The sequence below is a fragment of the Tetrao urogallus genome, assembly GCF_951394365.1.
Source record: "Tetrao urogallus genome assembly, chromosome: 1".
Classification (NCBI taxonomy): Eukaryota; Metazoa; Chordata; class Aves; order Galliformes; family Phasianidae; genus Tetrao; species Tetrao urogallus.
This window is the reverse complement of record NC_136813.1, coordinates 62,997,941-63,011,466: the sequence shown is the minus strand read 5'-3', so window position 1 is coordinate 63,011,466 and position 13,526 is coordinate 62,997,941. Positions and strand designations below refer to the sequence as shown.

At 38.9% G+C, this 13,526-nt stretch overlaps 1 protein-coding gene across 1 annotated transcript in view; it reads right to left on the bottom strand.

Annotated features, from left to right (window-relative positions):
• Positions 1–438: 438 nt before the first annotated feature.
• REV1 (REV1 DNA directed polymerase) overlaps positions 439–13,526 on the bottom strand; it is a gene marked incomplete at both ends in the record, with an annotated part of 40,131 nt that continues 27,043 nt past the window's right edge. Inside the window, 9 exons of the mRNA XM_079543965.1 lie at positions 439–550; positions 1,795–1,897; positions 2,779–2,935; positions 3,118–3,329; positions 4,325–4,433; positions 7,043–7,276; positions 10,947–11,149; positions 11,510–11,666; positions 13,309–13,411. Of these exons, the coding sequence (XP_079400091.1) occupies positions 439–550; positions 1,795–1,897; positions 2,779–2,935; positions 3,118–3,329; positions 4,325–4,433; positions 7,043–7,276; positions 10,947–11,149; positions 11,510–11,666; positions 13,309–13,411 (1,390 nt within the window). The remainder of the gene's footprint in view (positions 551–1,794; positions 1,898–2,778; positions 2,936–3,117; positions 3,330–4,324; positions 4,434–7,042; positions 7,277–10,946; positions 11,150–11,509; positions 11,667–13,308; positions 13,412–13,526) is intronic.

The following is a 13,526-nucleotide window of genomic DNA, read 5'->3' as shown; positions in this document are numbered from 1 at the left end:
GCAACCTCCTGCGTATGCTGAGGCAGCACCAATGTGTAGGACTTCATGAAATGAATCAAAGCTGCAGTGTTAATCGAAAGGGTTAGCGATATTCAAACTGAAGCATGACAAAATAGAATCAGTACAAAAATATACATACAGTTCTTTATTAAACAACTGTAAACACTTCACTGTAAAAATCCATAAAACTTTATAAACAAACATTTTGTAAATAGATTCTATACTACAATAAAAGAATTTTAACACAATTATTTACATGCAATACTGACAAATTTGGCACTTTCTGAAAAGAAATGTACAAAACACTTTGTTGTTTAAAAAGAAATTTGAAATTATAAAAACTCAGGGCATTACTATCATGCACTTTGCAAATACCTCACAAGCACTTATGGCACAGCTAGCAGAGAGCTCCAGGCTCTCAAGTTCCTCACTACAAGTTCAGATAACTTTTAATGTGCTTCCGTAAGTTTGCTGTAAAACTACCTGAACATTGTCAAGAATGAAGTCAAATGCCATATTCCAAACTGATTCCACAGACGACTGCATTAACCTGAAAGGAAGACAGAAAAAAAAAAAAAAAAAAAAAAAAGGTGAAAATGACCATTACAGAACTAGCTTTTCTTACTTTTGGTCTTCAAACTGAAGAACAAGTTATCACAGAAATGATAAAAGGGAACTTCCAACAACTTTACACAAAAGAACCCAAAATGGCAAGTTTTACAGAATCACAGAAGTTTCTGCATCTCCATCTTTCCATTCTTAAATGAAGACACAGGCACTACACCTCTCTCTCAACAAATGCAGTGATAATTATGGCATTTTAGTCATAATTTGGGGGACTCTATACTGTCTGTGCACCTACAAGTGGAACAAATCATGAACACACAGATAAGTGCGAGTTAGCTCCATCGTTCAGTTTCTACTAAAAGAAAAGCAAAGTGAAGTAAAAAATACCCAAGGAAGACAGAGCCACTGTGTTCTCTCTCTCTCCCCTTATCAGTCACCTCCTGGATGACTGCTGCAGGAGAGCAGAGGGCTCCTACATGTACAGCTTTGGAGGATCTAATGTCAGTGCCACATGGACAGCTGCGTATCTTTCACTTCCATGTCCTTTGTCCTGTGCTTGCTGAGACACTGCCATCAGAGCACATCTCACATTGGGGACCAGCAATGATATCTGATGCTTTCTGATAAGTTTTATAAACAATTCACAGTATTCAACAAAACAGTTCACTGCAGATTTCTTGTTTTCTGAGGCCTAAAGACATCCCATAATACAAAAGTTGTAGTCTTTTGGACATGACTCGATCTGTGAAATAAATGTTTTCACGATCTACGGAACAGAAAGCTGAGCTACATGGTGAAGTGTCAGTTGGTAAGCAGGCCACAAATGGAAACCGGGCCTCCCGACTCACAGGGGGAGTAATAGCACAGCAACTAAGCAACAGGAACGGGTTTAATGGGGTTGGAGAGGTGAGACAGAATCCGGATACAGAACTGTAATCAGGTGAGATTTAAGGTAGGGTGATAAATGAATGAAAACAGAGTGAAGAAAAGGGATAGTGACACAAAACTCTCTGCAGCAAACACTTTCTAAATGCTATTATTAATTTTTCAGATCATCTGTTCTATCAGCCCAACTCTCTCCCTCTCCTCACTTTGTTAATGTTTAATAAAATTTAAGCTCAAAATATTTACTCATTAATTCAATGTCTCACAGGCTTGTGAACTCACAAGTACCTAATGCAAAAGTGCTAACAATTTAAATATCACAAATATTAGCAACTAAGCTACCTTTTCATGTACTTAACAACCAGATCCAATTTTTCCAAATCTTTTTCTTCTATTAGATCAGTACAATACTTCACAACCTGCAGAATGTCTTCTTCCATAGGATCTGTAAAAAAACAATGAAAAGAATGGAGAGAACTTTTCTCAAAGTACACTCTCAATATAACCAAAGAATTAGAACGCACTAGAAGAAAACAAGGCAGTGTTAGCACTTCAGGTGCCAATCTGACAACTGCTGTATTCCCATACCTCCCCCAGCATCAGAAGCTCTGTACATAAATGGATTGCAACACCCTGAAGCATCAATTCTTTTTTATCCTCTCCTCCTGTAAGGACAAACGGCAACCGAAGGGCGAAGGAAAAGAAAAAGGGACTTAGATTGGAATGATTCTTCCAGAACTCTTGAGGAAAATGGCGCTGTCTGGGATACGAGGGCTCCTGCAGGTCAGATTTCTCAAGATATGAAGGTATTGCTAATTGTGTGACACGATGATGAAATTCAAATCACAATTTAACAACATTGTCATACTTTCGCGTTTTATTCTACAATTCATTCTGGCAGTTTTTTTATGTGAAAAAATATGCATTCCTTTTCCTCTAAAACAGTAACTTTGTGAGTGGAATTTCCTTTTAAAAGCTTTTAAATCCATAGAGATATACCATACTGGACAAAGCAGGAAAAACCTTTCATACAAGTAACATCAAGGCATGACACAAGAACCTGACCCACGGGCTGAAGAGAAGAGCAGGCAGATTGTCATGATGCTAAACACAGAACAGGAGCTGGCAAAAACAAAGAACAACTGAGTAGGAAGAATCAAGTTACTGCAGGACTGCAAAGCATTAAGAAGTTAAGATCGCTGTGAAAAGTAACCATCAAAAGGAACACTGATGAAAGAAGGAAGAAAATACGAAGAGCTTGCTAAAAAAAATAGAAAGTTTTCCCTGTGATGCAAGTAACATCATCACTAGCATGGAATCCATTACCTGAAATAGTTGTTATCCATTCTTTCAGCAGCGTTTTTACATCATTGAATTCAACAGCTCCAGCCAGGTTGGGTGCCTGTGGCCTGAAGGAACCACACTGTTCAGTCTGCAGAGCTGATGGGTCTGAAGCATCTGAAGTTGATGGAACTGCTTCTAGCTGTTTGAAACATAAGTTGGTAATGCTCAGTCTGACAAGTATGGTAACACCAAAGACACACATGCATTGTAATGATCCAGTAAAGAATCCAGCAGAGAAAACAAGCTATATTTGTGAACACGGACCAAATCTAAAGCAATGGATGTGGCTTTACTGAAAGCTGTCGTTAGGGCTCCAATTACCTGAGCAGCTGCTCCTTCCTGTTTCAAGAAACCATCCATTAGCTTCTGTGGGCTTCCAGATGTAGCTGGCATGTTTTTCACAGGGCTACCCAGGAGTTTGTTTTTCAGAGGACTCTGAATCTTTTTTACAGGACTGGCTGGATTTTTTTTCCTGATTTTTTTCTTATTTTTTGTTGTTGCATGCTTCAGTTGTAGGCAAGGATTCTTTGATACTGAAAAACACATGAATAGTCAATGATTGATGCATTTAAAGTCAGATGCTTTTCCACTAAAAAGGACACTATCTTCTGTTAAAACTATGAATCAATTAGGTAAACATAGCCCAAATAAAGGGACTTAATGTGCACCTGTCACTGCAGATATTGGCAATATTTTAGGTATCTGAAAAGCACTTGCCTAAACATTTGTATACTCAGGATACTCAACCATCCATAAGCCTTTCAATATCCAGCATTTCAGTGCTTGAATATGCGCAGCTATTGAAATCTGAAGCCTACTGGACAAGGTGGCTCATCCTAGAGCCCTCTCCAACCCAGACACCTGCTAAGACTTCTCTCCTGTGGGTACCAGCAGAACCAGCAGCAAAGAGGACCTCAAAGTGCTCTAATGTGCAGTGGCCTGCTACCCATGAAATCAAAGCTTCACTGTAGTAATGCAGCACTCAACAAACAATGAACTCGGTGGCGTTTCAAACCCATTTAATAATAAGCAAATTCACAGGGAATTAATCTTCTACCTTTCTACTGATTACATAAAGGAGACCCAGATGACCAGGCAGGAGTAAAATCATCTCTCAGATATGGTGACATGTATCAATTATTACCCTGAAGCACATACTATTGCTATATAAACCAAGAGGATGCTAGTCCAAAGGTACTTGTTCAGCTACCTAAGTATTGAAGATGCAGTGCTTTAAATCAGAAGACATACCAAGTTGACATTCCATTCTGCAAACATATGGACACGGGTGGGTTTAGTGCCACAGTCCCAGTGAATTGAATTAATTACCCGTTTAAGTAAAGCCAGGCATCTGTTTGCAAAATGAGGCCACAGCTGGTTGTAACTCACTATCAAAAATAGAGAAATTTGATTTAACACATCTTCCCAGAAGCTTTATTTACATTTACATAGCATTGAGGGTTGCAGAAATCTCTTCAGGTATTAAACAACTCCTACACAAAAGCACTGTACAACTATATATACTCACCAAAAGCGTTAGCAGGTTGCTGCTCTGGTTGCTTTTGCCTTTGATCATATGCATCTTTCAGCTCTGCTTGCAACTCAGCAGGCAGTGCAGCAAAAACCTCAGGGTCCACCTGAACAGTGACAGAAGGAAGATTCATTTGATTATTTTGCCAGTCATCAGCAATGTCTGCTTTCCTCTACACTACCCACATGAGAAAGGTATTTACATTTTATGCCAAGCAAAAACGGATGAGACACACTGTAAAACCAAAACACTGTAAAATACACTGCATGTATAAGAAGTGTAAAATACACTTTTTGTACTTTAGCTTGTAGAATGACAATATTTTCCTTTTAACATTACATTTATTATTTTGCAAAGTTACTATTTATAGATGTGTAACACACTAACCATCAGAAATGATCAGAGATGCTAATAACTCCTTTCCCCAAGATGCTCCACCGTTATTCAGCCGCTATTAACAGCACAGCTAAGCCTAACTCAGAGAACAATGCCTTCTAACTGACAAACTGAAACCTCTGCAAGCAAACATTTGTTCCTCTCTTTGTTTTGATACTGCTACACAAACCTCAGGTAAAACATCCTTGGGAACGGTCTCACTTCTTTAAGTGAAGCAAAAGTCCAACTACTTTATATCTTGAACTAACACAAAAGGTTTACAGAAGTCCATCCCTTCATTTACTGATAAGAACACAGCCCCTTGCCAATTAACTCCTAAGGTCTCAGTTCGTTTTTAAATATAAATTTTATTCAATAAAACTATATTAGAAAGGTTAACGTTCACTGGTTAAACATGCAAGAGTCAGGAAAATGGGAGGCCCAGTATCCAGTACTTCTTTTTTTTGGTGCAATACATTGCAACTGTTCCATTCCAAGATTTAACAATAATAATACAATACAGGGAGATGAACAGAGTTTTGTTCTTCCCCCCCATCCCTGCCTTCTGAAAGTACAGCAGTTGCTGTACCAATGTTGCTCTAACCCATCATTCATGCAGCTGTATCACACTTGCACGTTACAGAAAGCGTCACTTCTTAATCATTTCAGCAGATACCAGCACTTTTCATGTGCTGTACAAGTTCTAAACAGAACCTGTACCACATTAAGGCAATGTAAGGAGGAGATGCAGAGCTGCCACCAGCAGTTCGCCCTGCTTCTACAAATGTCATTCACTTTTAAGTGTAGGCTTTGCTTTCTTGGAAGAGGCTGAACATCTGTCTGCTAACACGAAGTCGTGGATTAACTTCTTGTTCTCACAGAATGGCCTGGGTTGAAAAGGACCACAATGATCATCTGGTTTCAACCCCCTGCTATGTGCAGGGTCGCCAACCACCAGACCAGACTGCCCAGAGCCACATCCAGCCTGGCCTTGAATGCCTCCAGGGATGGGGCATCCACAGCCTCCTTGGGCAACCTTGTTTTGCTTTGCTCATGTGTATAGCTTTTGTTTTACCTACTAAGCTGCCTTCATCTCAGCCCACAAGTTTTCTCCCTTGAGCAGGCAGGCAGCTGTGTGATGCTGACCTGCCCACACGATATATCCCATAAATTCATTTTACACAGCACAGCATAATTCAGCCCTCAAGTCCAAGATGTGTTCATTAACAGGTGAGAATTTAATTACGTAATTTAAGAAAGCTGAGGGATGGAGAAATCACTTCCTATTCTCACAGTATCCCCATATAGAAAAGCCAAATTTGCCATTTAGGGATAAAAAAAAAAAAAAAAAAAAAAAAAACGATCCAGCTGTTTTTAAACCAATCAACTTGAATTAAAGAAATTTTAGTAGCAGAATGGTCTGTGCATTAAAAAAATATATATATATTTTAACTATCGTTTCCTGAAAGCAGATGAGGAATTCCATGTAATTTTCTATACATTCTTTGACAGCATCAGTACGCCTCAGAAACAGCAACAAATATCCCTTTACAAATCTGATTTGTTGCCAGCACATTGAGGACAACAATGTAGCAACAGCAAATAGAAAAATAAAATTGAGCAGCATCACCAATAATTTTGAATTATGCATACGCAAGATAGTGTGTATCTGTGTATTCCAATCTGTGATTATTTTTTTTTGCCCTATATTTGTTCAACATCATTCCAGATTGAAAGGTGGAGCATCACCAGAAGCATCGCTATTGCTGCCTCCTCCCCCCTCCAGGCCACTATTCTGAGGAACCTCACACTTCCCTTGCCCTGGACCAGCTATATAGGAGCCTTTTTAGGCATTAGGGAGAAATGCACAATCTTCACCCAGGCCTGCCTTTCTCAGAGGAATGTGATATTGAAAAAAATCACATCTACAGAAGCTAAAGGATTGGCTTTACACCATCAGAGCATCCACACTTAAACACAGTGAGTCTCCTGTGAAAAGCTAAGCTGATTTTAGGATGGCTTTAGACTGACGGTGCAGTGTAGCTCAGCCGCAATGCAGAAAAACAATTATTTACACACTAGATCACAAAGCAAAGTGTAAACAAGGTTTTGCATTAAGAGGACAAACAGGCATATTGACGACTATAAATCTTTAATAAATAAATGCTATCATTATACTCTGTGATAGAGCAAGTTATGTTTAAAAGCACAGAGATCTTAAAGGACCGTCATTCATTTTGAGTCAGTAACAGATTCTAGCAATTCTGTCTCAAGAAAAAGCTGCTAGCTCTTCTTGTAGGTGGAAAGTTGATGTTTATTGATGTCTTGCAAACATCCTACCTGTGAGAAAGCTGGCAAGGCTATTACATTGATTCCCATATTGGCATTTGGTTCTTGGAGCTCTGGTACTTGTAAAAGCACTGTTCCAACTGGCTGTGAGAGAAGTGCAGTGTTACATCCATTTATTGGCTCTCTTTTGCTGTCTCCATAGGTCTCTCCTTGCTGTATGGTGTAGATTTGCTCTATTTGCTCCCGGAGATCGGGTGGCAGAGCTTCTAACACAGACTTATCTAGCTACAAATACAAAAAAAAAAAAAAAGAAAGCTTTAAGATGTCCCTGAGGAACAGATCACAAAGTCAATTTCAGTAAAAGAAGACAGAAAAGAAAATAGTTTTATAGCCTTTGAGTTTGAGGGGGAAAAAAATTCATCTTAATCTGTGGATGTGCAAACATTAGAGGACCTGGCAGTTACGCTCTGCAGCAACAAAATGTAAAAAGCATAAAACAGAAATAATCATTTAACACTAAGTAGGCAGCAAATACGACTGCTCACTTTTCTCTTTTTACAGTATCTAGTGTTCTCATCTCAGATCGTATGCAAGCTTTCCTCAAAGTCCTTTCATTCCAAGTTTGCTATGTGTAACATCACTATACAGATCCTCTGGAAATCCTGGGTTTAAAATATCATGCTGTTCCTTTCCTAGCACACAGTATATATAACTAGCAGTATAGAACTGTCACCACTCCTTCCTCATAACAAATTCCATATTATGATGCAGTTATGAAACAAAAGGGAAGAGGAGCACACTGTGCCATAAGGCCACCAAGGTTTTAAGAACTACACTGCACAGTTAGTGCATGTTTCTCCTGTTCTTACATTTTGCTTCTATAACAGAGCAAGCGGTGGAACTCGCTACTTTTCAGCCAGGTTGCTTTTAAATCATGAGCTGACTTCAGCATTATGTTACAGAAAAATAAGCAGAAAAATAAGTTTTCTGCCAAAAGTATACTCGGCTTCTACAAACGTATAACTAGGGAAAGCTGCTAACAATATGTCAGCAATTGCTTTTGCAGCTTTAAATTACAGAAATAAAAATCAGAAATTTTTACAGTAAAGCATGTAAGTCTGCTTACACCTAAGGTATTGACAGGATTCAACTTGCTCATAACTGACCTTTAAAGCAGATACCAGCTCAGAAAGATAATGTGGGGGCAAGAAATAAGGAGGTTCTTCCTGCGTTAGAGAATCAACAGCTAGAGAATCAACAGCCAATCAACCAACCAACAAACCCCAGACTGTCCTCCTCTCATCTAAAAGGTGACATTCCTCACTTCAGTGTCAATTGAAAAAAGTATCAGAAAAAAAACCCAATGTTAAAAACTACATTTAAAAAATTAATTAGTAATAAACTTAACAGATGCAACTCTAAGAGCTAACGTAAGAATAAGGAATTCACAAATCATATCAAAAGCACTCTAAACATTGATTACAGAATGTGCCTCATTTCTCTGATGGAAACTTTTCTGAAGTTTATTCATGTTTTTCACAGCTAGAATTCATAACTTTTGTTGAAATGAGAAAAAAGTGTCAGCAGAGTTGCCACACTGGATTTGAAGAGATTAAATTTTAAGCTACCAGGGGAGCAAGTTAGCAGTTCCACTGGGAATCAAGGGGTCCAAGAAAGCTGGTCACATTTTAAGAACCACTTGCACAGGAACAAGCAGTCCCATTGTGCCGTAAGTTTAATAAGCAGGGCAGAAAATGGGCTCAGTTAAATATGAAACTCTTCTTGGAACTTGAGCAGGAAAAGATAATACGCAATCTCCAGAAATTCTGCAGGTTGATTACAGAGTTGCAGTTTGCATTTGGAGGAAGAAAACAAGAAACACTAAAGCTTAAGTTGACACTGGCCACTGTGGATAAGATAACAAGAAAGGCCCTTTTTAAGTATGTCAACAGCAAGCTGAGGTCTAAAGAAAACAATGGAAAGACATTTGATGCAGATGGCCATCTAACTATTGAGAATTGAGGAGATGGCAGAGACATTTAGTGCCTTTTCTGCCTCTGTTTTTAACATTAACAACAGATCTTGGGCTGCCAAGTCCTCGGAGTTGAAGGACCATGAAGCAGCAATGTTACATTTGTGGTCACCAAAACCATAAGGGACTATTTGGATCAACTCAAATCTTCCTAAGTCCACGCAGCCTGGATTCACCCCTGAGTGCAGGAGTTAATAGATTCATGGCTGAACAATCTCAACAATTTACCAAAGCTTCTGGGTTCCGTGGAGGCACTTGATGACTGGAACCTAGATAACACTATTTCAATTGACATGAAGGCTACGAGAGAAGACTTGGGGAACTACAATCTGTTGCTCTAACCCCAATAACTGGAAAAGTTATAGAGAAGATTACCCTGGGTGCTATCAGAAGATATTTGAAGAATAAAGCTATCGTCAGACAGCTAACATGCTTATCAGGAAGAAGTCCTCTTCTATGATAAGGTCACCTGCTTAGCAGGTGAAGGGAAGGTGGTAGAAGTACTCTCTCTGGATTTTAGTCAGGCATTTGATACTGTCCCTCCAAGTATTCTTCTGGACAAGCTGTTCAGCTGAGAGATGGTACATACTATGTTAGGTGATGAATTGCTGAACAGTAGAGCTGAAAAGTTTGTAGACATTAGGGCTATACCTGACTGGCAGCCAATCATTATCAGTGTTCCCCCTGATTCTTGGGCCAGTCCTGTTCAACATTTCTATCACTGGTCCAGAGGTGGGAGTTCAATGTACTCTTATAAAGTTCACTGATGATACTCAGCTGAGAGGTACTGTTGACTCTCTGGAGGGATGAGAGGCCTGGCAAAGAGATCTAGATAGACTGGAGTATTGGGCAATCATCACCAGCATCAAGGTCAACAAAGGAAAATGCCAGGTGCTGTATCTGGACACTGGTACAGATGGGAGACAAGTGGCTGGAAAGCAGCTCAGCAGGAAGGAACACCTGGGTGTGCTGGTGACAGCAGCTCAGCATGTGCCAACAGGGTGTTCTAGTAGCCAGGGGGCAAACCACATCTTGGGGTACATTAAAGACAACATGGCTGCCAGCTAAAAAAAAAGTTGATTCTTTCACAATATTTAGCATAGTGCGGCCTCTGTATGGAGTTCTGTGCTCAACAGTATAAAAAGGATGTTGTAAGCTACTGCTCCCTGCAGTGCCCTTAGGACAGGAAACAGGGAGGTGCTGGGTTCTGCTCCTGACAACTGATGGCAGGATGGGAATGGCACAGAGCTGCAACAGAGGAGAGTCAGGCTGGGCAGTAGGAACAATTTCTTTACTAGGAGAATTGTAACTGTAACAGGCTTCCTAGAGAGGGAGTTGATGCCCCACACCTACATACGAGAGGTATTTTGAGAATACTATCAATAAAATGCTTCAACTTTTAGTTATTTCTGAAGTGGCGAGGCAGTTGGAATTGGTGGCCTAAGTATTTTAATTCCAGTTCTAAATCCACGACAAAGCATGCTCAAGCTTTAGGCCACGGTAATAGAGACAGACCTTTATAATTAGGCTTTAGGCTCCTTTAAAGAGCTGTGGCTGTGTAAAGTGAAAGGTAATGCTTTTTAATTTTTCAGGCTTGGCATCTTCCTCATTCCTGTTCCATTTCAATCCTTTGGTAAATGATGACGGGAAGCAAAACAGACAGGAACACTAAGCTTCTATCCTTTGAATAAAAATAACTTTTATTTTTTGAGTCAGTCTATAAGACTGCTTTTTAAAAATCAGTTTACTAAGGCAAAATAGTTTTGCATTAATAACCACCTCTTTCTGTGCATTCTATCCAACTGCAGTTTTAAAAAAAAGAACTGATGCAACATTTTTTTGTTTATTTGTTCTGCCCACATAAGACCAGCAATTCCAAATTACTATAATATATTGCAGATATTTAGTATTACTGGGTTTTACCTGGGAAGCAGATGGAACCTCAATACTCAAATTAAGCCTGGATTTTACGCTGATAGGAGAATGCAAGCCATTCAATTTGACAGCAGAATCAGCCTTGCTAACATTAGAATTGAGACCAGCTGTGAGATGGGTGCCGCGAGATGGAAGAACAGTGCAAGTTCTTGAATCAGAAGATATTTCAAGGTCCATAGCAGCAACAAATACTAAACACATTAAGAAAAGACACACATGAAAACAAAACAGATCTAACAGTTAAAAACTCTGAAGTGCCAACATACAGCAGAGCTAATTTTTCTAAGGTAAGTTTTCATTACTCAGCAGTTTACACAACATATGTCACAATAATAAAACTTTATATTATGAAGTATCCTCTGTTAATACCTTTTTTAAAGATTAGAATAATGCTAAAAAAATTATGCAGTATTTTCATTTGTAGCAGCAAAACATGCTCTCAAAAACTTTATGTTACACTTGTGTAAAATTAAGTATTCAAAAAGATAAATGAAGTTCCAGTCCATAAGAACTAATCATTATGATACACGTGAAGTACAAAACTTACTGACCTTCTTTATGTTCTTCTTCTGAGCACTTTTTTGCTTTCTGAACATGAAGAAGATCAATAACTGAATGTGATCCACCAGGTAAGCGTCCCGACTGCACTGCTGATTGAGCTGAAGTGGTTTTACTGATGGGGACTAGCTGCTGTACCTGAATTCCAACCTAAATCCAAAACATTAAGACACTCATTTAATAAAGTTTTCAATAATAACAATAAAAACATTAATCTACAATTCAGTCATAATAGCATTCCCTTCTCCTTCTCAAACTGGCTTCCTGTTGGGCATGGCAAAGAGAATATAGCCACGTAAAAACATGCTATAAAAATCCCAGGATTATCCACCACAATCCAACAAGTAATGAATTACAACGATAATACCGGCTTAACTTCTCTGATAGAGAAAAGTGCTGTCAACAGGCCCATGAAACAACCTGTTCATTATGAAATTTCTTAGATATTGAAAAATACAGCAGCACTGACCAAGGAAAGTGGTTAGCATTAAATACGGCTACACGAACGAGAAGGGAATGGTCTTCCTCAATCTCACTAGGTCACCACTTTCAAGTCTAAAACCGAGGAAGAAAATATTGTTTCACTTCTAGAAATGGTTCTCACAAATTCTCGAAGGATGAAAGTATTTCTGTGAAAGCAGTCTTGATCAGATGAGGTGCTCCTCATTCTGAAAAAACACCTTCACTTTTTATTTAAATACCAAATCTACAGAGCTTCAAAAAATGTATCCGACTATGAATACACTGGTACATTGTGGGATTTTACTGTCAATGTTCTGTTCTTCTTAAGGAAAAAAAAAACACTAAAAGAAATTGCATATAGAGCTCAAAAAGCAGGAAGGAGCTCGTAAACACATTTTCATCAGGTAATTACATAGCAGGGATTCTAATTTAATAATATTAACTAGTTTGTTAGTTGTATTTAAAAGCCTACTAAAACACACTGGGACAAGCCAGCAGATTCATGAGCACAGATGTGGGCATTGACAGTTAAGGATGCAACTTTAGGACACTACAGGACAGACTGAAAAAGGGCACACATCTCACTTTATGCATAAGTTGTGAAGCTAAAGAGGACTAGGTCCAATATAGACACTGGGTACTTAAGTCAGTTGAGATGAATACCACTCAGTGAACTTTATCCTATCATCCAGGACTGAACATCCCCCTCCAGAAGTGAAAAAAGCCACCTGGTCAGAGAAGTACATTGTTTTGCAAAATAAAGCACACGATCCCCTCTAAGCTAGAAAAATAAGCTAGAAAAAAAGACAGGGAGAGGATGATCATTATTTGATGCACTCCAAGAAGAAAAACCAAGCTATGGGGCTGAATGCGCAACACAATACTGTGAATCAACAATCTGCTTTACATCTAGATGACTAATCAATGCACGTTTATTCTAGAAAGCCTCTGCTCTGCCACAGCCAATGCCAAAATAGTCTTTGAAACTACTGGTTTACACTGCTATGACATAATCATTGAAGTAATCAAGAACACTATGAAGTAAGTCATTACTCAAGACAGCCCTCGATTTCACCTTCAAACAAAGGCCAAACCACGACCTGGCAACTTTTCTGGATCTAAAACTTGCAATGTAGAGCAAAAACTCCAATCTCTGATTGCAGTTATAAACAGTATCCTTACTAGCTACTTAATGAGTGGATAGCTTACTTTACAAAAGCTTTGTATGATGTACGCTTGCTTTAGCTTGGTTGTTGCCACCACGGAGAACTGAAAATCTATGAAGGATGAGGAAGAAGTTGACAAGGATAACCAATTTCCATTAACTCACCCCTCGCATATCAGATATGTTCAGTTTCATTGTGTGGAACATGTTTAGAGTTTCTTTTCCAATTACTTTTGCACTGTCTGTTGCGTGGTCTAGAGTCACAGTCCTGAAAAGAATTTTTAAAGGTACTGTTAACAAGAAAATTGTTCCACAAATTCTAAAGACAACAGTTCTGCATTTGTTACAGAGAGGACCTTAAAGACAGACACATCATGACTTCT